This window comes from Pleurodeles waltl, chromosome 3_1 (genome assembly GCF_031143425.1).
Source record: "Pleurodeles waltl isolate 20211129_DDA chromosome 3_1, aPleWal1.hap1.20221129, whole genome shotgun sequence".
Lineage (NCBI taxonomy): Eukaryota > Metazoa > Chordata > Amphibia > Caudata > Salamandridae > Pleurodeles > Pleurodeles waltl.
Window position 1 is genome coordinate 783787645 of NC_090440.1, and position 25943 is coordinate 783813587.

The window sequence follows — 25943 nt, forward strand, 5'->3', positions numbered from 1 at the left end:
CTGGGTGGCACAGGGGTGGTCGGGTGCAGAGGTGTAGTAAGGCGTTGGGTGTCAACGGTTACGGTCCGGTTGAAAAGATGCTGCAAGAAAGGGAGTCCAGTGGAGGAGAACTAACAGGCGGGTTCAGGTCTTGAGATGCTCAGGGATGTGGGGACACATTAGGTCCTCCTCTCCACAGCCCAGGGGCGACAGTTGGAGATGTGTCCTGAGGCATCGGGTTTTCTCCACCGGGAGAACTAGCGGTTGAAGGGGCCTGCAGGCAGAGGCTGTAGGCGGCGCTGGTGAGTCCAAAGGGAGTAGTTCCAAGGTGGGCTTTATTTCTGGCGGGCTGGGGGACTGCGTTGGCACCATTGTCCCACTTCAGCTTGGGCTAGGCTGCATAGGTGCAGTGGTGCTTTCAGGTGTCAGGTTTTTTCAGTCTGGAGTCCTCTCAGGTCTCTTGGGGTGCCTGCAAGATGCAGTGAAGCAGCTCTGCTGCTCCACAGGAGTTCCTGGATCTTTGTTGAAGGCACAGCAGCTTGCAGGACAAGTCTACTTTAGTGCAAATCGGCGGGAGCAGCAGACATCCCAGCAGGGGTTGTGCCAAGTCAGGACCTTCTTCCTTAGGCTTTGTTTTTGCAATTCGAGTATCCTTCTTCATGGGTCAGCAGGAACCAGATTTCCTGCTGCCAGGGACTCTCCTAAATACTGAATGTATGGGGTTTAGCAGAGTTTAGGGTAGTAGCCAATGGGCTACTTACCCCTAGGGTCACTATGCCCCCTATATGACCACTTCCTGTTGGAAGTGGACATAACCCTGCTGTAAGGAAATGCCTCCTTGGCATGGTTACCCCCTGACTTTTTGCCTTTGCTGATGCTATGTTTTGAATTGAAAGTGTGCTGAGGCCTGCTAACCAGGCCCCAGCACCACTGTTCTTTCCCTAACCTGTACTTTTGTATCCACAATTGGCACACCCTGGCATCCAGGTAAGTCCCTTGTAACTGGTACCTCTGGTACCAAGGGCCCTGATGCCAGGGAAGGTCTCTAAGGGCTGCAGCATGTCTTATGCCACCCTGAAGACCCCTCACTCAGCACAGACACACTGCTTGCCAGCTTGTGTGTGCTGGTGAGAACAAAATGAGTAAGTCGACATGGCACTCCCCTCAGGGTGCCATGCCAGCCTCTCACTGCCTATGCAGGTATAGATAAGTCACCCCTCTAGTAGGCCTTACAGCCCTAAGGCAGGGTGCACTATACCATAGGTGAGGGCACCAGTGCATGAGAACTGTGCCCCTACAGTGTCTAAGCAATACCTTAGACATTGTAAGTGCAGGGTAGCCATAAGAGTATATGGTCTGGGAGTCTGTTTTACACGAACTCCACAGCACCATAATGGCTACACTGAAAACTGGGAAGTTTGGTATCAAACTTCTCAGCACAATAAATGCACACTGATGCCAGTGTACATTTTATTGTAAACTACACCCCAGAGGGCACATTAGAGGTGCCTCCTGAAACCTTAACCGACTATCTGTGTAGGCTGACTGGTTCCAGCAGCCTGCCACAACCGAGACATGTTGCTGGCCCCATGGGGAGAGTGCCTTTGTCACTCTGAGGCCAGTAACAAAGCCTGCACTGGGTGGAGATGCTAACACCTCCCCCAGGCAGGAGCTGTCACACCTAGCGGCGAGCCTCAAAGGCTCACCCCTTTGTGCCAGCACAGCAGGACACTCCAGCTAGTGGAGTTGCCCGCCCCCTCCGGCCACGGCCCCCACGTTTGGCGGCAAGGCCGGAGAAAATAATGAGAATAACAAGGAGGAGTCACTGGGCAGTCAGGACAGCCCCTAAGGTGTCCTGAGCTGAAGTGACTCTAACTTTTAGAAATCCTCCATCTAGCAGATGGAGGATTCCCCCAATAGGATTAGGGATGTGACCCCCTCCCCTTGGGAGGAGGCACAAAGAGGGTGTACTCACCCTCAGGGCTAGTAGCCATTGGCTACTAACCCCCCCAGACCTAAACACGCCCTTAAATTTAGTATTTAAGGGCTCCCCTGAACCTAAGAATTTAGATTCCTGAAACTACAAGAAGAAGAGGACTGCTGAGCTGAAAAAACCACTGCAGAGGAAGAACAGAAGACACCAACTGCTTTGGCCCCAGACTTACCGGCCTGTCTCCTGCCTTCCAAAGAAACCTGCTCCAGCGATGCTTTCCAAGGGACCAGCGACCTCTGAATCCTCTGAGGACTGCCCTGCTTCAAGAAAGACAAGAAACTCCCGAGGACAGCGGCACTGCTCCAAAAGAACTGCAACTTTGTTTCAAGGAGCAGATTTAAAGACCCCTGCAACTCCCCGCAAGAAGCGTGAGACTTGCAACACTGCACCCGGCGACCCCGACTCGACTGGTGGAGAACCAACACCTCAGGGAGGACCCTCCGGCGACTCCAAGACTGTGAGTAACCAAAGTTGTCCCCCCTGAGCCCCCACAGCGACGCCTGCAGAGGGAATCCCGAGGCTCCCCCTGACCGTGACTGCCTGAACTCCATTTCCCGACGGCTGGAAAAGACCCTGCACCCGCAGCCCCCAGCATCTGAAGGAACGGAACTCCTGTGCAGGAGTGACCCCCAGGAGGCCATCTCCCTTGCCCAGGTGTTGGCTACCTCGAGGAGCCCCCCCCTTGCCTGCCTGCAACGCTGAAGAGATCCCTTGATCTCCCATAGGAAACTATTGGAAACCCGACGCGTCTTCCCACACTGCACCCGGCCGCCCCCGCGCTGCTGAGGGTGTACTTTTTGTGTGGACTTGTGTCCCCCCCGGTGCCCTACAAAACCCCCCTGGTCTGCCCTCCGAAGACACGGGTACTTACCTGCTGGCAGACTGGAACCGGGGCACCCCCTTCTCTCCATTATAGCCTATGTGTTTTGGGCACCTCTTTGACCTCGGCACCTGACCGGCCCTGAGCTGCTGGTGTGGTGACTTTGGGGTTGCTCTGAACCCCCAACGGTGGGCTACCTTGGACCAAGAACTGAAACCTGTAAGTGACTTACTTACCTGTGAAACCTAACAATACTTTACCTCCCCCAGGAACTGTGAAAATTGCACTGTGTCCACTTTTAAAACAGCTTATTGTGTTTTATGTAAAAAGTATACATGCTAATGTAATGATTTAAAGTTCCTAAAGTACTTACCTGCAATACCTTTCAAATGAGATATTACACGTAGAATTTGAACCTGTGGTTCTTAAAATAAACTAAGAAAATATATTTTTCTATAACAAAACCTATTGGCTGGATTTGTCTCTGAGTGTGTGTTCCTCATTTATTGCCTGTGTGTATGTACAACAAATGCTTAACACTACTCCTTTGATAAGCCTACTGCTCGACCACACTACCACAAAATAGAGCATTAGTATTATCTCTTTTTGCCACTATCTTACCTCTAAGGGGAACCCTTGGACTCTGTGCATGCTATTCCTTACTTTGAAATAGCACATACAGAGCCAACTTCCTACACCTGCGGTAGAGTTTCTACTTCTGCTCTGCGTTTTAGGAAATTATTAATCACACTTTATTCAAGCAGTATGCACGGTCTTTACTTTCTAATATCCTCCCAAATGTGTGGGACAGTCACTTTAAAAACATCTATGCTGCTTTTATTTCAGCTCCTGAATATTATGATGTTTGATCTTATACTGATACTACAACCACTTTTTTCAGTGGGAAAAGGTTAGGGCTGCTATCATTGAGTTGCCCAGGATCAAAGTTCCCGGTCCTGACGGGGTACTTTGGATGTATTGAAATCTAATGTACCACTCTGGACTCCATAGAACAACACGTACATCAATGCCTCTGTTAGGCAGAAACTACCTAATCTCTGGTCTGCTTCAGTAATCGTGCCTGTATTTACAGAAGGGGAACAGAGGTGACCCTTGATATTAGCACCTCATTTCATTAATATGCTCTGTAGTGAAGATCATTACACAGATGGTATTGAACAGGTAGATGACATGGGCTAATGAATGCCTCATTCTTTTGGATGTCCAGTACAGCTTCAGGCCCGGTTTAGGAATGGCTGACCAACGCATCAATCTTTACGTTATTGTGAACAATTATACGATTGCAAAGAAAGGAGCCATACATATAGCCTTTATGGACCTGAGCCAGGCATTTGAACAGGAAAACTTTGAACGGGACAACAGGGACAAACTTTGGGGAATAATGCCCCGTATGGATGTGGAGGTCAACACTGTTCATTCTGTGTGACTTACAGTGAATGCACAGAGCACTTTGCATTAAACTGTAGAGTGCGTCAAGGTTGCATTTTGACACCATTTCTGTTCACTTTAAAATCTACCACCTAGAAAAGTCTTTATTCAAGGGTGGAGGTGATATGCCCCGAACTGGCTCACAACCCATTCCTCTTCTGCTGTATGCCAATGACGTTGTCCTTTTATCTCCAGTGCTTATTAAATTCTACCATATCTAGGGATGACGTTACAGTCTGCCATGACCTGGTCTCCTTTGGTAGCTTTTAAAAGACATATCTTTGTTAGGAGCACAGCATAAGATTTTGATTTCTCCAAAAGACTGCATCGCAATCAAGCCAGTAAGTCGCAAACCAACTGAGTCTATGGTAAATATTTACAAGGATAAATCCTATTGCTGCTGATGGCAGTAAGATCTGCAGTTATGTTAACTCCTCTTTGTTGTCCATTGTAGAGAACGAGTTTCCCCAGAATACTTTTATGCCTCCCTCAAATCTCGCTCATCTTTCAATAGGACCTAGGGCAGGGGGTTCCTTTTCGATACTTTACAGCTGCAGCCTCTGCTTCTTTTGATGTATGTTTGGTTGAGATCTGAAAATGGTTTAAACCTAATTCTGAAGGACTGTAATGACAAGATGGGACAATTTGAGATTTGTGAGCACCCAGAAACTATTGTTAAGGGCGATGTAGCTTGGACAAAATTATGTTTACAGCATGGAAATCCTACAAGAGTAACAGACAAATTGTTAGAAATTGGGTCTCTAATTGGCAGAGGTATACACCCTGTCCAATTAAGGACCACAATTCTAGTCAAGGTAAGTCACAACACAACCTAAATTATCCTGTGCTCACCCTCAGGTAGCTTGGCGCAGAGCAGGTAGGCTTAACTTAGAAGACAATGTGTAAAGCAAAGGGTTTGTGCAACAACTGATTCAGTAACAGTGAAAAAACTACAAAAAGTACTCCGCACTAGTTTAGAAAAATAGATAATATTTATCTGAATAACACAAGACCAAAAATGACAAAACTCCAATATGCGCAAGTCAAGATACCACTTTTTAGAGGCTTAAGTAAGTCTTAATCCATAGGAATCAATGGATGTAGCTCTTTAGCCAAAGAACCTGGGACATGTCAAGAATAACGATGCTTGAGAGGAGGTGAGGTGGTGAGGCGTCAGAAGGTAAATCGATTAATTGTTTTTTCCAGCGTGGCAGAGGTGATGCATCGCATCTTTCCACACAGGCAAGGTGATGCATTGGTTTCTGGACACTCAGCCTTAGTTCCTTATTGCGGTGCCGGGTTTGAGGTCAAACTGACACCCAGGGATGATGCGTGGAAAATCCAGATGCACTGTGATGATGAAACAGGTGTTGAGTCGAGTCTGTAGGTGCTGCTGCGATTTTTCAGCTGTGAGACAGGCACTGCATCGATTCTGCAGGCGTTGTCGATTTTTCTGACGCTGTGGCTTTTCTCCTTTAGGTGAAGTCTTTGATGGCCCTGAGACTTCTTAACAGGAGGCAAGGGCCTTCTAGAAGAGTCAGGGAGCAGCAGGCAGTAGGGCAACAAGCAGGAGACCAGTCCTTCCAGAAAAGGAAGCCCAGATGAGTCCTTTGGACAACACTGTAGTCCTTCTGGCAAAGGTCCATAAGTGTCTGATTTTAGAGGGTCACAGACCCGGAATATTTACCCACATGCACCTTTGAAGTGGGGAAACTTCTAAGAGTGGTTTTGAAGAGTGTGAGTGTGAGTGTGAGTGTGTGTGTGGGGGGGGGGCACTAGCCTTTGACATGTGAGAGCCTCTCCACCCTTCCTGCCCAGTAAGACCCATCGGTATGCAGACGAGTGCAGATGCAGCTGAGTGTCCAATGTTTGTGGCTGTCTGGGTGAAATGCACAAGGAGAGCTGTCAACCACCAGAGGCGAGATGTGGACTGGAGACAGGCTGTAAGGCACAGAGAGCAGTAAGTGCAGAGAAATGTCTACTTTCTAAAAGTGGCATTTCTAAAATAGTAATGTTCAATCCAACTTCACAGTAAGCAGGATTTCTCACCACCATTCAAAATATACCAAACACGACAATGCCACTCCTTTTAGATCAGAAATTACTACTTAAAAGTATCTAAGGGAATTCCCAATGCTGACCTATGAGAGAAGCAGGCTTCACAATAGTGAAAAACAACTTTAGGTGTTTTTCACTACCAGGACACGTAAAACGTACAAGTACATATCTTCCCTTTTACTTACATAGCACCCTGCCCTATGGGTTACCTAGGGCCTACCTTAGGGGACACACATGTAATAAAAAGGGGAATTTAAGGCTTGACTAGTAGTTTTAAATGCCAGGTTAAAGTGGGAGTGAAACTGCACACACAGGTCTTGCAATGGCAGGTCTGAGACATGGTTAATAGGCTACTTATGTGAGTTGCACAGTCAGTGCTGCAGGCCCACTAGCAGTATTTAATTTACAGGCCCTGGGCACATCTAGTGCACTTTACTAGGGACTTATAGGTACATTAAATATGCCAATTGGGTAGAAGCCAATGTTACCATATTTAGGGGAGAGAGAGTACAAGCACTTTAGCATGGTCAGCAGTGGTAAAGTGCGTAGAGTCCTAAAACCAGCAAAAATGAGATCAGAAAAATGGAGGGAGGCAGGCAAAAAGTTAGGGGAAGACCACCCTGAGGTTGTCAGGTTTAACATGTGCCCCTCTCGGCTGAAAGTGGGGAGACCTACCAAACCCTTTGGGAGCTCTCTTCACTAACGCCGAAGAATCTGGAAAGACCATCACATCACCATTGGCATGGTCAGTCCCCCAGTCAATGCTCCACCGTAAAGTCCATTCCCTGTAGGGAGATGGATCACCTCAAAAGTTTAGGATTTTTTCCCCCCTTATTTGCATGAGCCATCTGAGGGACCTGTAGTCTGTCTGACCCAGAAGTGAGTCCCAAACAGTAATGGTCTCAACTTCTTCAGTGCCCAGACCACAGCAAATGCTTCCCTTTCAATAGCACTCCAACTCTGTTCTTGTGGAAGTAACCTCCTGCTAATGAAGGCTATTGGTTGGACTACGCCCTCCTCATTCACCTGTACTAAGACTGCCTCAATCCCATGCTCTGAAGTGTCCGTCTGCATGATGAATTCCAACAGGTACCCTGAGCACAGGTGCTGTGCACATGGCTTTCTTGAGAGAATCAAAAGCTCTCTGACAAACCTCTGTTGAGATCACCAACCTCGGCTGCTTCTTAGAAGACAGCTCAGTTAAGGGGGCAACAATAGTGCCATTGCTCTTAATGAAAGTTCTGTAGTAGTCCGTGAGGCCTAGGAATGCTCTAACTTTGGTTTGGGTTTTAGGTGGTTGCCAGGCCAGGATGGTTTCAATCTTGGCCTGAAGGGGCTGCGCCTTGCCACCACCAACCAGATGTCCCAACTACACCAGAGAACCCTACCCAATCTGGCACATGCTGACCTACATTGTCAGGCCTGCCTATTGCAGGGCCTTAAGCACCTCTTGGAAGTGATGCATGTGTTCCTCCCAGCTGGCACTGTTTACAGCAATGTTGTTTAAGTAGAAGGCACAGAAAGCCTCCTTGCCAGCCAGGACCCTGTTAACCAACCGTTGGATGGTAGCAGGGGTATTCTTCAAGCAAAACGGCATCACCCGGAATTAGAAATGGCCCTCAAGGGTTGAGAATGCTGGCTTCTTTTGCTCCCACAGTCAAGGCGATCCACCAGTAGCCTGATGTTAAATCAAAAGTACTGAGGAATTTGGCAGCGTCTCGCCTGTCAATGAGCTCATCAGATCTGTGGATGGGGTGTGCATCAGTCTTGGTAACGGAACTGAGGCCCCTGTAGTTCATGCAGAACCGAAGTTCTGGTTTGGCCCCTAGTGGTGCAGTCTTTGGTACCATCAACACAGGGATGGACCAGGTAATTCTATAGGGCTCAATCACTGTTAAGGCTGGCATCTTGAGAACTTCATTCCTCCTGGATGCTGGCTCTCACCCTATCTGACATGTAATTTATTTAATTTTTTTTAACAGGGGGACGGTCTCCAATGTATATATGTCATGGGGACACAGATGTGCGAGTCCAGGAGTGAGTGAGAACAGTGAGGCAAACTGTCCCAGCAACTGGTATCAGTCACCTTGCTGCTCTGGGGTCAGGGTGGCAGAGGTTGACACCCTCCACTGATCCATTGTTTTTCTGTGCGGGGAAGAGGTCAGGGAGATGTCCATTCTCCTCCTCCACGCTCTTACCCGTCATCAGGAGAATGCTCACTTCGGACATCTCAAAGTGAGGCTTGAGTCTGTGGATGTCGAGCACCCTTAAGGTGTGCAGAGGGGTCTGGAGGTCGACTAAGTAAGTGGCCTCCCCCGTACACTCCATGATTTAGTATGGGCCAGTCCAGCAGTCCTGGAGAGCTCTGGGCTCTACTGGCTCCATAACCCATAATTTGTAGCCAGGCTGAAACTCTACCAGAGTTGTCTTCTGGTCATACCAGCATTTTATTACCTCCTGGCTGGCCTCGAGGTTGCTCTTGTCCTTCTTCCAGAAGTGGTGCACCTGGTTCTAGAGGGCCAAAATCTAGCTAACCACATCCTGGGGTTGTTTCCTGGGAGCTTTCTCCCACCCCTCCTTGACAATGCCCAGAAGTCATCTGACAAAGTGACCACAGAGGAGTTCAAAGGGGCTGAACCCTACCCCTTTCTGTGGCACTCCCTTGAAGGCAAAGAAGGCATGGCAAGAGGATGTCCCACTTATGCCTCATTGCCTCATGTAGGCCAGCAATCATGCCCTTCAAGGTCTTGTTGAACCTCTCAACTAGACAATTCATTTGGGGGTGATAGGGTGTGGTGCACTTATAACTTACACCACACGCATCCCACATGGACTTCATGTACACAGACATGAAGTTAGTGCCTCGGTCAGACACAATCTCTTTGAGGAACCCCACAAGGGTAACAATCCCCATCAGAGTTCTGGTCACCACATGTGCCGTCACCGTCCTCAGAGGGATTGCCTCTGGGTAGCGTGTGGCATGGTCCACCAAGGCCAGGATGAACATGTTACTTAGGGCTGTCCTGGGGTCCAATGGACCAATGATGTCGATGCCCACCCTTTCAAAGGGGGTGCCAACAACAGGAAGTGGGATAAGGGGAGCTTTCCGCTTTTTCCCCTATCATCCCACTGGCCTGGCAGGTGAGTCAGGACCTGCAGAATGTATCTAAGACAGTCTTTATTCTGGGCCAAAAAAAGTGGACTGCAAGTCTGGCAAAGGTCTTGTCTTGCCCAAAATATTGTGCCAGGGGTATGTCATTAGCCAAACCCTGTAGGAAGGCTAGGTAGCACTGGGGGACCACCAGCACACATGTAGCCACAGTGCCAGGAGCCATAGGCTCATTCTAGAGGAGATCATTCTCCCAGTACATTAGGTGATTCCCAGAGGCTTCACCTGCTGCATGGGCTAAGGCCGATCGCAAGAGTGGGACACACTCTCTGCGCTCTGCAGAATTCCTCCCTGGTGGGCCCACCCTCAACATGCCAGCCAGCAATCTCAGGTAGATCGTAGATCACCAAGGGCAGCAATGTCCTCCCAGACTGGCTCAGGGGCCCATCTCCTTAGTGACCCTGCCAACCTCCACTGCAGAAACTTCAGAGACCGATTTACCGTGCCCCATGCCCATCTCCTTGGCAGCTGTCTGGGCAATTGTTCCAGGCTCCAGACACCTTTGACTCCCTTACAGACCCACACAGGCAATCCAATCATTTTCAAGTGAGACCTGAACTATACCTCCCTCCAGGTAGTGTGCTCCAGGTCACTGACTAACAGACAATCTACAGGCATGGAAGGGATCACAGCACCTTTCAAAGTACCAGAAACCCCCTTCTCCATTCAAAGGGAACCAGAGCCACTGGTAGATGGCTCTCATGATGGTCAGTGACAACGGTTTGGTGGAAGGTGTTCTGTAGGACCTGCTCTGCTCATACAAGATGACACTTGACAGTTCTCATTCTGACTCCTGTGTCAAGCAGAGCCTCCCCCTTTGCCCATTAATCGTGACCCATTGCCTATACTTGGAAGTATTGGGAGGCAGGTGTGCTTTTGGCACCATATCTTTACCCCCACCCCAGGGACACTAGGGTTACTTCTGTCCATTCCCCAAAACTTGCTGGAACTATCTCCTCCCCGAGCACTACACTGGCCAACCCACGTAATTTCTAATGCTATGTGAATTTGCATTGTTATATTAATGCAGAATATGATAAGTATAAGCAAGAACTACAAGTATGATGTGTGTTTTGTGTTAATATAGTCCTTGCACAAAAATCAGTTGTTCATGATATTTTTGCTCGCAAGGTTTGAGTTTTGATCAACTGTTCCTTAAAAAAGTGATGCAATTAGGCATCAAAATTCAAAAGCTGGCACAAAAGAGTTGGCAAAAAAGAAGCAAGTATTTTAACTCTACTCTGACAAACACATGCACCAGAATACAGTAGGAAAACAACAGTTGCACAAAATAAATTATGCAACTGAGTAAGCGCAAATAACAGAAAAACTACAGGTCAACTCCGAAAGGAGTTCTACAAGAGATGAAGCCAATATAATAAAATTTACACACAGCGGATAGTCCTTTCACAATATTGAAATCTATTGTAACAATACCCTGAAGAAAATAAAAACAAATTATGTTAACTCATGTACAAAAACAGCACTCATGGACAACTAAGTCAAAGGAGGTTATTACCATCTGCACAGCACTGATGTACTGTTTCTGTTCAACATAAATATGTGCCAAGTTTAGCCAAACGTCGCTGATATCTGCTGTTGCCTCTCTCACTTGGGCAAAAACATCTCGAGCTTCACGAACATAGCCTTTATGTGCTAATACAGCTCCTGTAAGAGATACCATATACACAATTCATTAATTATCATCACTACAACAGCGTGCTACCTTATACCTTAATGCTCAAACCTTCAAAACGGTGCCCACATTTCCATCATTCCTACATACACACATAATTTGCTTGATTTATAAAGCACAAAAGAAACCAGTGTTTCATAAACATGTACAGTCTGCGTGGAAACAAGAGAATAAAAGAAAATTGACAATAACCCCCTACATAACAGGCAAAGAAACATTTTGATCAAGGGTGGTTGCAGTCAACCCTTATAGAAGAGTTAAACTTCATAATGACACACCTGACAACTGGGACCATATGGATACCCTATAAATGAGTGCTCACTACCATGGCAACCATCAACTTAATGTCACAAAGAAGAGGCGTTATCTTAATATTCCACAAAGAGTAATTTTAGCAGTAAGGAAGGTATATGTATTACAAATGTTCATAATTCTTTTCCACAAAGCAGCTATCGAGAGATGCTGCTACAGTGTGTGCAGGAAAACACCCTTCCCTACACAGTCCCTTATGCATTTGGGCTTTATTTTTTAAGTGGTTTAGTAAGTAGAAGCATGCATAGTATTTTGGTTTGTTTAGTACGAATAGTGACTTAGTCATAAAGACTAATCACCAGAGATCATTGTAAGTTGCAGGACACAGATGCATTTGTAAGTAGTAAATCTTTTGGTAATCCTAATAATCATAAAGAATCTGGAGTTTCCAAATTGGTGCAATTTGGAAACTCCGGATTCTTTGTGATAATTAACATTACCAAAATAATTACTACTTACAAATTCAGCTGTGTCCTGCAATGTACAGTGCACCATGTCTGAATGGGTTAGGTGTCTTCTATTATAAAGGACATTTTCCAAGGGTGGGCACCACACAGGACTGTCAACCTTGTTTCTCCAGTGACACTAATCACCAGATGTAGGATGTTGGCTCTGTATGTACTATTTCAAAGTAAGGAATAATATGCACAGAGTCCAAGGGTTCCCCTTAGAGGCAAGATAGTGGCAAAAAAGAGATAATACTAATCCTCTATTTTGTGGTAGTGTGGTCGAGCAGTAGGCTTATCAAAGGAGTAGTGTTAAGCATTTGTTGTACATACACAAGCAATAAATGAGGAACACACACTCAGAGACAATTCCAGGTCAAAAGGTTTTTGTATAGAAAAATATATTTTCTTAGTATATTTTAAGAACCACAGGTTCATATTTTACATGTAATACTTCAAATGAAAGGTATTGCAGGTATGTACTTTAGGAACTTTGAATAATCACAATAGCCTATATACTTTTCACATAAATCACATATAGCTATTTTAAAACTAGACAGTGCAATTTTCACAGTTCCTAGGGGGAGTAAGAGTTTGTTAGTTCTTGCAGGTAAGTAAACCACCTAAGGGGTTCAAGTTTGGGTCCAAAGTAGCCCACCGTTGGGGGTTCAGAGCAACCCCTAAGTTACCACACCAGCAGCTCAGGGCTGGTCAGGTGCAGAGGTCAAAGTGGTGGCCAAAACGCATAGGCTTCAATGGAGAAGGGGGTGCCCCGGTTCCAGTCTGCCAGCAGGTAAGTACCAGCGTCTCCGGAGGGCAGACCAGGGGGGTTTTGTAGGGCACCGGGGGGGGGGGGGGGGGGGGGGGACGTGGAGACACAAGTTAGCACAGAAAGTACACCCTCAGCGGCACGGGGGCAGCCGGGTGCAGTGTGCAAACACACGTCTGGTTTCCAATGGAAATCAATGTGAGACCAAGGGGTCTCTTCAGCGATGCAGGCAGGCAAGGAGGGGGGCTCCTCGGGGTAGCCACCACCTGGGCAAGGGAGAGGGCCTCCTGGGGGTCACTCCTGCACTGGAGTTCCGATCTTTCAGGTCCTGGGGGCTGCGGGTGCAGAGTCTTTACCAGGTGTCGGGATCTGGGAGTCAGGCAGTCGCGGTCAGGGGGAGCCTTGGGATTCCCTCTGCAGGCGTCGCTGTGGGGGCTCAGGGGGGGGCAACTCTGGCTACTCACGGTCTCGCAGTCGCCGGGGAGTCCTCCCTGAAGTGTTGTTTCTCCACAAGTCGAGCCGGGGGCGTCGGGTGCAGAGTAGCAAGTCTCACGCTTCCGGCGGGAAACGCAGTTGTTTTAAAGTTGCTCCTTTGAAACAAAGTTGCAGTCTTGGGTGAACAGGGCCGCTGTCCTCAGGAGTTTCTTGGTCCTTCAAGAGCAGGGCAGTCCTCTGAGGATTCAGAGGTCGCTGGTCCTGGGGAAAGCGTCGCTGGAGCAGTGTCTTTAGAAGTGGGGAGACAGGCCGGTAGAGCTGGGGCCAAAGCAGTTGGAGTCTCCGTCTTCTCTGCAGGGCTTTTCAGCTTAGCAGTCCTCTTCTTCTTAGGTTGCAGGAATCTGAGTTCCTAGGTTCAGGGGAGCCCCTAAATACAGAATTTAGGGGTGTGTTTAGGTCTGGGAGGGCAGTAGCCAATGGCTACTAGCCCTGAGGGTGGCTACACCCTCTTTGTGCCTCCTCCCAAGGGGAGGGGGTCACATTCCTATCCCTATTGGGGGAATCCTCCATCTGCAAGTTGGAGGATTTCTAAAAGTCAGAGTCACTTCAGCTAAGGTTGCCTTAGGGGCTGTCCTGACTGGCCAGTGACTCCTCCTTGTTTTTCTCATTATCTCCTCCGGCCTTGCCGCCAAAAGTGGGGCCGTGGCCGGAGGGGGCGGGCAACTCCACTAGCTGGAGTGCCCTGTGGTGCTGTAACAAAGGGGGTGAGCCTTTGAGGCTCACCGCCAGGTGTTACAGTCCTGCAAGGGGGAGGTGATAAGCATCTCCACCCAGTACAGGCTTTGTTACTAGCCACAGAGTGACAAAGGCACTCTCCCCATGTGGCCAGCAACATGTCTCAAGTGTGGCAGGCTGCTAAAACCAGTCAGCCTACACGTGTAGTTGGTTAAGGTTTCAGGGGGCACCACTAAGGTGCCCTCTGGGGTGTATGTTACAATAAAAGGTACACTGGCATCAGTGTGCATTTATTGTGCTGAGACGTTTGATACCAAACTTCCCAGTTTTCAGTGTAGCCATTATGTTGCTGTGGAGTTCGTGTATGACAGACTCCCAGACCATATACTCTTATGGCTATCCTGCACTTACAATGTTTAAGGTTTTGCTTAGACACTGTAGGGGTACAGTGCTCATGCACTGGTGCCCTCACCTATGGTATAGTGCACCCTGCCTTAGGGCTGTAAGGCCTGCTAGAGGGGTGACTTATCTATACTGCATAGGCAGTGTGAGGTTGGCATGGCACCCTGAGGGGAGTGCCATGTCGACTTACTCGTTTTGTCTTAACCAGCACACACAAGCTGGCAAGCAGTGTGTCTGTGCTGAGTGAGGGGTCCCCAGGGTGGCATAAGATATGCTGCAGCCGTTAGAGACCTTCCCTGGCATCAGGGCTCTTGGTACCAGGGGTACCAGTTACAAGGGACTTACCTGGATGCCAGGGGGTGCCAATTGTGAAACAAAAGTACAGGTTAGGGAAAGAACACTGGTGCTGGGGCCTGGTTAGCGGGCCTCAGCACACTTTGAAATCAAAACTTAGCATCAGCAAAGGCAAAAAGTCAGGGGGTAACCATGCCAAGGAGGCATTTCCTTACACAACCCCCCCCCCCCCCCCACAAACGAAAGAGGATGAGACTAACCTTTCCCAAGAGAGTCTTCATTTTATAAGTGGAAGAACCTGGAAAGGCCATCTGCATTGACATGGGCAGTCCCAGGTCTGTGTTCCACTATAAAGTCCATTCCCTGTAGGGAGATGGACCACCTCAACAGTTTTGGATTTTCACCTTTCATTTGCATCAGCCATCTGAGAGGCCTGTGGTCAGTTTGAACTACAAAGTGAGTACCAAAGAGGTATGGTCTCAGCTTCTTCAGGGACCAAACCACAGCAAAGGTCTCCCTCTCAATGGCACTCCAACGCTGCTCCCTGGGGAGTAACCTCCTGCTAATGAAAGCAACAGGCTGGTCAAGGCCATCATCATTTGTTTGGGACAAAACTGCCCCTATCCCATGTTCAGAGGCATCTGTCTGCACAATGAACTGCTTGGAGTAATCTGGAGCTTTTAGAACTGGTGCTGTGCACATTGCTTGTTTCAGGGTGTCAAAGGTCTGTTGGCATTCTACAGTCCAGTTTACCTTCTTGGGCATTTTCTTGGAGGTAAGTTTTGTGAGGGCTGTCACTATGGATCCATATCCCTTCACAAACCTCCTGTAGTACCCAGTCAAGCCAAGGAATGCCCGGACTTGAGTATGGGTTTTTGGAGCTGCCCAGTCCAGAATAGTCTGGATCTTAGGCTGGAGTGGCTGAACTTGGCCTCCACCTACAAGGTGTTCCAAGTAAACCACAGTTCCCTGCCCTATCAGGCATTTGGATGCCTTGATAGAGAGGCCTGCTGATTGCAGAGCCTTCAAAACCTTCTTCAGGTGGACCAGGTGATCCTGCCAGCTGGAGCTAAAGACAGCAATATCGTCAAGATAAGCTGCACTAAAGGACTACAAACCAGCAAGGACTTGATTCACCAACCTTTGGAAGGGGGCAGGGGCATTCTTTCAACCAAAGGGCATAACAGTAAACTGATAATGCCATCAGGTGTGGAGAATGCGGTCTTTTCTTTTGCTCCAGGTGCCATTTTGATTTGCCAGTACCCTGCTGTTAAGTCAAAGGTACTTAAGAATTTCTAATCTAACAATCAGTTCATCAGCCCTTGGAATGGGATGGGCATCTGTCTTGGTGACAGAATTAAGTCCTCTGTAGTCCACACAAAACCTCATCTCTCTCTTTCCATCTTTGGTGTGAGGTTTGGGGACTAAGACCACTGGGCTAGCCCAGGGGCTGTCAGAGTGCTCAATGACTCCCAATTCCAGCATCTTGTGGACTTCCACCTTGATGCTTTCCTTAACTTGGTCAGACTGTCTGAATATTTTGTTTTTGACAGGCATGCTGTCTCCTGTGTCCACATCATGGGTACACAGGTGTGTCTGACCAGGGGTTAGGGAAAAGAGCTCAGCAAACTGTTGCAGGACCTTCCTACAGTCAGATTGCTGTTGGCTATAGATCTCAATAGATCACTCCATCAACTGAGCCATCTTTAGGGTTTGATGAGAGGAGATCGGGGAGAGGTTCACTCTCAGCTTCCTGGTCCTCATCTGTTACCATCAACAGATTCACATCAGCCCTATCATGGAAGAGCTTAAGGCGGTTCACATGGATCACCCTCTTGGGGCTCCTGCTAGTGCCTAGGTCCACCAGGTAGGTGACCTGACTCTTCTTCTCTAGCACTGGGTAAGGGCCACTCCATTTGTCCTGAAGTGCCCTGGGAGCCACAGGCTCCAGAACCCAGAGTTTCTGCCCTGGTTGAAATTCAACAATTGCAGCCTTTTGGTCATACCAAAACTTCTGGAGCTGTTGGCTGGCCTCAAGGTTTTTACTTGCCTTTTCCATGTACTCTGCCATCCTTGAACGTAGGCCAAGTACATAGTCCACTATGTCTTGTTTAGGCTCATGAAGAGGTCTCTCCCAGCCTTCTTTCACAAGACCTAGAGGTCCCCTTACAGGGTGGCCAAACAGAAGTTCAAAGGGTGAGAACCCTACTCCCTTCTGAGACACCTCTCTGTAAGCAAAAAGCAGACATGGCAAGACAACATCCCATCTCCTTTTGAGTTTTTCAGGGAGCCCCATGATCATGCCTGTTAATATCTTGTTGAATCTCTCAACAAGGCCATTAGTTTGTGGATGGTATGGTGTAGTGAATTTATAAGTCACTCCACACTCATTCCACATGTGTTTCAGGTATGCGGACATGAAGTTGGTACCTCTGTCAGACACCACTTCCTTAGGAAAACCCACTCTGGTAAAAATACCAATGAGGGCCTTGGCTACTGCAGGGGCAGTAGTCGACCTAAGGGGAATAGCTTCAGGGTATCTAGTAGCATGATCCACTACTACTAGGATATACATGTTCCCTGAGGCTGTGGGAGGTTCAAGTGGACCCACTATGTCCACACCCACTCTTTCAAAGGGGACCCCCACCACTGGAAGTGGAATGAGGGGGGCCTTTGGGTGTCCATCTGTCTTGCCACTGGCTTGACAGGTGGTACAGGAGACACAAAACTCCTTGACTTTCTGGGACATGTTGGGCCAGTGGAAGTGGTTGACTAGTCTCAACCACGTCTTGGTTTGTCCCAAATGCCCAGCAAGAGGAATATCATGGGCTAAGGTCAGTATGAACTCTCTAAACTCCTGAGGCACTACCACCAGGTTTAGGATCTCTTGCCTCAGTGTACAGGAGTCCATCTTCCCAATAGACCCTATGTGTTCCAGTTTTCTTGCCATTGGACTCTTCAGCAGCTTGCTGTCTAAAGTTTTCAAGAGAGGGACAGGTTTCTTGCCCCTTACACAACTGCTCCCTTGAGGGCCCCCCTGGGCCTAAGAACTCAACCTGATAAGGTTCTAACTCCATAGGCTCAGTTCCCTCAGAGGGCAGAACTTCTTCCTGAGAAGAGAGGTTCTCTTTTTGTTGTTGTGTTGCAGCTGGTTTCCCAGTTGTCTTTCCTTTTCTCTTGGTAGGCTGGGCCCTTTTTCCAGGCTCCAGCTCTACTTTTTCACCCTGAGCCTTGCACTGTGCCCTTGTCTTGACACACACCAGTTCAGGGATACCCAGCATGGCTACATGGGTTTTCAGTTCTACCTCAGCCCATGTTGAGGACTCCAGGTAATTTCCAAGCAAACAGTCTACTAGAATATTTGAGGAGACCACCACCTGTTTCAGGCCATTGACCCCTCCCCACTCTAAAGTTACCATAGCCATGGGATGTACTTTAGTCTGATTGTCACCATTGGTGACTGGAAAAGTTTGTCCAGCCAGGTATTGACCAGGGGAAACCAGTTTCTCTGTCACCATAGTGACACTGGCACCTGTATCCCTCAGGCCTTCTACACTTGTCCCATTAATTAAGAGCTGCTGCCTGTATTTTTGCATGTTAGGAGGCGAGGCAGCCAGTGTGGCTAAATCCACCCCACCCTCAGAGACTAATGTAGCTTCAGTGTGACACCTGATTTTCTCTGGGCACACTGTTGATCCCACTTGGAGACTAGCCATTCCAGTGTTAGCTGGAGTGGAGTTAGAAGTGGTACTTTTCTTGGGACAGGCCTTGTCTCCACTTTGGTGTCCAGGCTGATTACAGCTACGACACCAGGCCTTTTTGGGATCAAAGTTTTCACCCTTGTACCCAAAATTGTTTTGTGAAGAGGCTCTGGGCCCACCCTCCTGTGCAGGTTTTTGGGGGCCTGTAGAAGACTCTTTACTATTTTTGTTTTTGGATGTCTCAACACTCTTCCCCTGGGGAGGCTTTGTGACCCCTTTCTTTTGGTCACCCCCTGTGGAAGTCTTGGTCACCCTAGTCTTGACCCAATGGTCTGCCCTCTTTCCCAATTCTTGGGGAGAAATTGGTCCTAGGTCTACCAGATGCTGATGCAGTTTATCATTGAAACAATTACTTAACAGGTGTTCTTTCACAAATAAATTGTACAGCCCATCATAATGATTTACACCACTGCCTTGAATCCAACCATCCAGTGTTTTCACTGAGTAGTCCACAAAATCAAACCAGGTCTGGCTCGAGGTTTTTTGAGCCCCCCTGAATCTAATTCTATACTCCTCAGTGGAGAATCCAAAGCCCTCAATCAGGGTACCCTTCATGAGGTCATAAGATTCTGCATCTTTTCCAGAGAGTGTGAGGAGTACACTTTCCAGTGAACATTTCCCAAAGGAGAGCACCCCAGTGAGATCTGCTCACTTTTCTGGTTGCACAAGCCTTCTCAAAAGCTGTGAACCATTTGGTGATGTCATCACCATCTTCATATTTAGTCACAATCCCTTTAGGGATTTTCAACATGTCCGGAGAATCTCTGACCCTATTTAAGTTGCTGCCACCATGGATGGGACCAAAACCCATCTCTTGCCTTTCCCTTTCTAGGACTAAGAGCTGTCTCTCCAAAAGCCAATCTTTTGGCCATCCTGGCTAACAGGAGGTCCTCTTCACTGAGGCTATCCTCAGTGATTTCAGAGGTGCTGGCCCCTCCTGTGAGGGAAGCAGCATCTCTGACTGTCACAGTTGGAATCAGGGATTGAGGGTCCCCGATTCCCCTAATTAGGACTGGAAGGCGGGAATCCTCCTCCAAGTCACTATCATCATCATCTGGGTTGTCATCCTCAGAGGGGTTGGCTTTTTCAAACTCTGCCAAAAGCTCCTGGAGCGGTTGTTTGGAGTGTCTTAAGCCAACTGGGATTTTCTTTATTTTGCAGAGACCTTAGCTCCCTCATCTTAAGATGGAGGTAAGGTGTGAGGTCGAGTTCCACCACATTCTCATCTGCACCAGGCATTATGTTTCTAAAAGTTGGAATACTTTTTAAGAATCTAAAACTATTTCTAGAACCTAATTCAAACTTTCACAAAACGTTTAAACTCTAAAAGAAATGCTAACAGGGACTAACACAAGGCCCTAGCAGGACTTTTAAGAATTTAGAAAAATAGCACAAATTGTAAAAATCAGTTTCTAATGACAATTTTTGGAATTTGTCGTGTGATCAGGTATTGGCTGAGTAGTCCAGCAAATGCAAAGTCTTGTACCCCACCGCTGATCCACCAATGTAGGATGTTGGCTCTGTATGTACTATTTCAAAGTAAGGAATAGTATGCACAGAGTCCAAGGGTTCCCCTTAGAGGTAAGATAGTGGCAAAAAGAGAACACTAATGCTCTATTTTGTGGTAGTGTGGTCGAGCAGTAGGCTTATCAAAGGAGTAGTGTTAAGCATTTGTTGTACATACACAAGCAATAAATGAGGAACACACACTCAGAGACAATTCCAGGTCAAAAGGTTTTTGTATAGAAAAATATACTTTCTTAGTTTATTTTATTTAAAGAACCACAGGTTCAAATTTTACATGGAATACTTCAAATGAAAGGTACTGCAGGTAGGTACTTTAGGAACTTCGAATAATCACAATAGCCTATATACTTTTCACATAAATCACATATAGCTATTTTAAAACTAGGCACTTAGTGCAATTTTCACAGTTCCTAGGGGGAGTAAGAGTTTGTTAGTTCTTGCAGGTAAGTAAACCACCTACGGGGTTCAAGTTTGGGTCCAAAGTAGCCCACCGTTGGGGGTTCAGAGCAACCCCAAAGTTACCACATCAGCAGCTCAGGGCCGGTCAGGTGCAGAGGTCAAAGTGGTGCCCAAAACGCATAGGCTTCAATGGAGAAGGGGGTGCCCCGGTTCCAGTCTGCCAGCAGGTAAGTACCCGCGTCTCCGGAGGGCAGACCAGCGGGGTTTTGTAGGGCACCGGGGGGGGGACGACACAAGTTAGCACAGAAAGTACACCCTCAGCGGCACGGGGGCGGCCGGGTGCAGTGAGCAAACACACGTTGGGTTTCCAATGGAAATCAATGGGAGACCAAGGGGTCTCTTCAGCGATGCAGGCAGGCAAGGGGGGGGCTCCTCGGGGTAGCCACCACCTGGGCAAGGGAGAGGGCCTCCTGGGGGTCACTCCTGCACTGGAGTTCCGATCTTTCAGGTCCTGGGGGCTGTGGGTGCAGAGTCTTTACCAGGTGTCGGATCTTGGAGTCAGGTAGTTGCGGTCAGGGGGAGCCTCGGGATTCCCTCTGCAGGCGTCGCTGTGGGGACTCAGGGAGGGGGGGCAACTCTGGCTACTCACGGTCTAGCAGTCGCCGGGGAGTCCTCCCTGAAGTGTTGTTTCTCCACAACTCGAGCCGGGGGCGTAGGGTGCAGAGTAGCAAGTCTCACGCTTCCGGCGGGAAACATAGTTGTTTTAAAGTTGCTCCTTTGAAACAAAGTTGCAGTCTTGGGTGAAAAGGGCCGCTGTCCTCGGGAGTTTCTTGGTCCTTCTAGAGCAGGGCAGTCCTCTGAGGATTCAGAGGTCGCTGGTCCTGGGGAAAGCGTCGCTGGAGCAGTGTCTTTAGAAGGGGGGAGACAGGCCGGTAGAGATGGGGCCAAAGCAGTTGGTGTCTCCGTCTTCTCTGCAGGGTTTTTCAGCTTAGCAGTCCTCTTCTTCTTAGGTTGCAGGAATCTGAGTTCCTAGGTTCAAGGGAGCCCCTAAATACAGAATGTAGGGGTGTGTTTAGGTCTGGGAGGGCAGTAGCCAATGGCTACTAGCCCTGAGGGAGGCTACTCCCTCTTTGTGCCTCCTCCCAAGGGGAGGGGGTCACATTCCTATCCCTATTGGGGGAATCCTCCATCTGCAAGTTGGAGGATTTCTAAAAGTCAGAGTCACTTCAGCTAAGGTTGCCTTAGGGGCTGTCCTGACTGGCCAGTGACTCCTCCTTGTTTTTCTTATTATCTCCTCCGGCCTTGCTGCCAAAAGTGGGGCCGTGGCCGGAGGGGGCGGGCAACTCCACTAGCTGGAGTGCCCTGTGGTGCTGTAACAAAGGGGGTGAGCCTTTGAGGCTCACCGCCAGGTGTTACAGTCCTGCAAGGGGGAGGTGATAAGCATCTCCACCCAGTACAGGCTTTGTTACTAGCCACAGAGTGACAAAGGCACTCTCCCCATGTGGCCAGCAACATGTCTCAAGTGTGGCAGGCTGCTAAAACCAGTCAGCCTACACAGGTAGTTGGTTAAGGTTTCAGGGGGCACCTCTAAGGTGCCCTCTGGGGTGTATGTTACAATAAAAGGTACACTGGCATCAGTGTGCATTTACTGTGCTGAGAAGTTTGATACTAAACTTCCCAGTTTTCAGTGTAGCCATTATGGTGCTGTGGAGTTCGTGTATGACAGACTCCCAGACCATATACTCTTATGGCTACCCTGCACTTACAATGTCTAAGGTTTTGCTTAGACACTGTAGGGATACAGTGCTCATGCACTGGTGCCCTCACCTATGGTATAGTGCACCCTGCCTTAGGGCTGTAAGGCCTGCTAGAGGGGTGACTTATCTATACTGCATAGGCAGTGTGAGGATGGCATGGCACCCTGCGGGGAGTGCCATGTCGACTTACTCATTTTGTCCTCACCAGCATACACAAGCTGGCAAGCAGTGTGTCTGTGCTGAGTGAGGGGTCCCCAGGGTGGCATAAGATATGTTGCAGCCCTTAGAGTCCTTCCCTGGCATCAGGGCCCTTGGTACCAGTTACAAGGGACTTACCTGGATGCCAGGGTGTGCCAATTGTGAAAACAAAAGTACAGGTTAGGGAAAGAACACCGGTGCTGGGGCCTGGTTGGCAGGCCTCAGCACACTTTCAAATCAAAACATAGCATCAGCAAAGGCAAAAAGTCAGGGGGTAACCATGCCAAGGAGGCATTTCCTTACAGCAGGGTGCAGAAACCTGTGTGTGAGGGTATCCCTGCCTTAGCAGAGGTGCCCCTGCGTACTCAAGCTCCATTACACTGGACTTTGTAGGTGCCGGGAAGCCATGTTACTCGTGTAATGGACACACCTGTGTCCAGCTACATAATGGTAACTCTGAAATATTTGGTATCAAAATGTTGGAATCATACCCCAATACTGTTGTCAATATTGGTTGTATGATTCCATGCACTCCTTAGAGGACGCCCAGCATTGCTCCTAATAGTCTCCTGGGGTTTTCAGGGCAGCATGCGGTGCTGCAGCCCCTCAGACAGGTTTCTGCCCTCCTGCTGCTTGACTAGCTCAGGCAGAGGAAGGCAGAACAAAGGATTTCCTGAGGGAGGCAACACCCCCTACCATGGAAATAAGTGTTACATGGCTTGGGAGGGGTAGCCTCCCCAAGCTACTGGTATACTTTGAAGGGCACATTTGGTGCTCTCCTTGCATAAAAATAAACTTGTTTGCATGGGTCCAGGGACCGCCGGTCCCTGCTCTGTGATGAAACTTGACAAAGGAAGGGGAGTGACCACTCTCCTGTCATTCACCACACCAGGTGTGTGGGGGGGGGGGGGGAAATAGGGGGGCACCTTCAGGTGACCACTTGATTCTGCCATCTTGAATCCAAGGTGGGCAGAGGCCCCAGGGAGGATGAGTGGCTAGGTCAGGTAGGTGATGTCACAGCGCTCTCCTGATAGGTGGTCACGCTGCTAGGTGACCAAACCCCCTTTCTGGGCTATTTAGGGTCTCCCTCTTGGGTGGGTTGTCAGATTTGACTTGCAAGATTCCATTCATCTTCTGGCCACTGGGACTACAACTGGACCCTCCAGGAACAGACACTGCAACTACAGCAAAGACTCCGCAACATTGTTTCTTCAGCTCCCTCCAGCAAATGCAATATTTCTCTAGCTGTGCATCCTCTGAGGCAGACAAGTCTTCAGCCTGCACAAGAAGTAAGAAGGAATCTCCCTTGGAGTGAAGGAGTCACTCGTCTGCATCTGCAGGCACCAACTACAATGACAACCAGATGCATGGATCTTATCTCCTCCGGAGCTGCTTTGATCCTACATCACAGGTGGTGGTCTGGAGTGGTCCCCTAGGTCCTCTCTACCAGCTGTTCCAACATGGGAGATGGTAAGCCCTTGTCTCTTCGTGCAGGACCATACCCTTGTGCACCGCGACTTTTGCAGCTAGCAAGGGATCTCCAGGCTCCATGTAGCCCCGGCCCCCAGCACTTCTCCCTGGAACACACAGTCTCCTGCCAGCTGCTCCAGTGACGTGGGACACTTCTTCAGGTGTGTTGGGTGTGTCTCATTGGGACTACTGTGCCTGCTGCTCGAAGGTAGCCTGTGGGGGCTGCTTGCTCTTGTTACTCTTCCAGCTGCTGAGGGTCACCCCGGACTCCCCTCCTTGGGTCGCGGCCCCTGGACCTTACTGGTCCTCTTCAGCCTTGCAAAACCTTCTCCTCCAATCTTGTATTTGCCAAGGATGGTTGGTGGTTTTCCAGCACCACTGACCGACTGCAGAACGACCGCCTATGTGGGATATCACTTGCATCACTTCCATAACTTGTCTTCTGCTCCTGTGCTGCACTGCTTGTCTTCTTCGTCCACCGTCGATCTGGTCCTGCATTCACAGAAGGGTGGGTAGTGACTCTTGCTACAACCAGACACTCCATCACAAACTGGACTTGGTCACCTTCCTTTGCAGGTCCTCTCCTGTCAGGATCCACCTCTGAGTTCTTCCATTCCAAAATCCTTCTATTGGTCTTGGGGAGAACCAGGTACTTACCTCTGCTCTCCTGGTCGCTGGGGGTCACTCTGGTACTCACCTCTTGGGGTTCCTAGTTCCTCCATCACCCCTCTACTGATTCCACTTCCTTGAGTGAGGGGACTGTCTTTCACATTACACTTTTTTAGTATATGGTTTGGCCCTCCTCTAGGGACCTCACTATTTGCTATTGTTTTCTACCAATGCCTTATGCTTTTATGCTATTTACGGATTGCTAATGTGTATATAATGGTGTGTTTACTTACCTCCAGTTGGGGTATTGCCTATACAGTATTTTAGTATGTGTTACAAAAATAAATGTACTTTATTATAGTAACAATGTGTGGGTCTTTCATGTGTGTAAGTGATGTGTGGCTGTACTGGTATTGTATAAGCTTTGCATATCTCCTAGATAAGTCTTGACTTCTCATCCCCAGCTACCGCTAGAGAGCCCTGGCTTTTAAGAAACTACCTACACTTCACTAATCAGGGATACCTGGACCTGGTATAGAGTGGTAACACCATAGGTGTCCACCACACACCAGGCCAGCTTCCTACAGCCCCTAGATAAGGTTGAATCTGAAGTGGTGGGAGATGAGATCTGGGAATGCTGAGGATGAAGCCCAACTTGAGCAGGAGACATACTGTTATCTGAGTGTGTACTTGACACTGGTATAATGTACTGGCTTTGATAAGCCAGTCACCAGGTAAGGAAAGACAAATGTTCTGTCTTTTCCAGTGTGCAGCGACTACTGCTAGGCATTTTGTGAACACCCTGGGAGGGGTAGTGACTCCGAAGAGAAGGACTTTAAATTGATAGTGTTTGCCTGCAATGACAAAATAATAAATATTTTCAGTGTGCAGGGTAAACTGGTATAAGAAAGTATGATTCCTTTAGATCTAGAGCTGTCATGAAGTCACCTTGCTGTAGAAGTGGAATGACATCCTGAAGAGTAACCATGTGGAAGTGTTCTGTAAGGATGTTATTTGTTTAGAGAACGAAGGTCTAGTATTGGTCTGAGAGACACGTCTGTTTTGATAATCAGGAAGTATAGGGTGTATACTCCTGTCCCTTGGTGTTGTGGCGGAACCGGTTCTACAGCCCCTTTGAAAAGAAGGTATTTGACTTCTTGCTTGAGAAGGGTTAAGTGTTCCTGAGATAGTCTGAGTGCGAGGGGGAATACTGGGAGGAGTGGAGATAAGCTCCAGACAGTAACCATGTTGGATAATACTAAGGACCCATTGGTCCGTAGTAATGGTGTCCCAATTAAATAAAAATGTTGAATTCTCCTCCAACAGGTGTTAGGTGTTGAGAAGTTCGAGGTAGTCACTGCTTGGCAGTGGAGGAGGAGCCATGAGAAACGGCATTATTTCCTCTTCATTTATGGGCAGTTCTCCTGTAGGAACCTCAGTAGAAACCTCTTGTGTGGGTGGACTGAGGCTGTCTAGGTTGTGATGTTGACACCTTTGATGTGGACAACTTATATGAGCTACTGAAGACAGGGTAGCTAAAGCAGGGCCCCAAGGCTTTTGAGTGTTGATGTCCTTTTTTAACTTGTCCAATGTGGTGTCAGCTTGTGGGCCAAAGAGGTACTCTCCATCAAAGGGCATATTGAGTACTGCCTGCTGGACTTCAGG

General features: G+C 48.4%; 1 protein-coding gene across 1 annotated transcript in view; it reads right to left on the reverse strand.

Moving 5' to 3' along the window:
- CTR9 (CTR9 homolog, Paf1/RNA polymerase II complex component) overlaps positions 1-25943 on the reverse strand; it is a 248932-nt gene that overhangs the window by 78826 nt on the left and 144163 nt on the right. The window contains exon 16 of the mRNA XM_069223613.1: positions 10988-11136. Within this exon, the coding sequence (XP_069079714.1) occupies positions 10988-11136 (149 nt within the window). The remainder of the gene's footprint in view (positions 1-10987; positions 11137-25943) is intronic.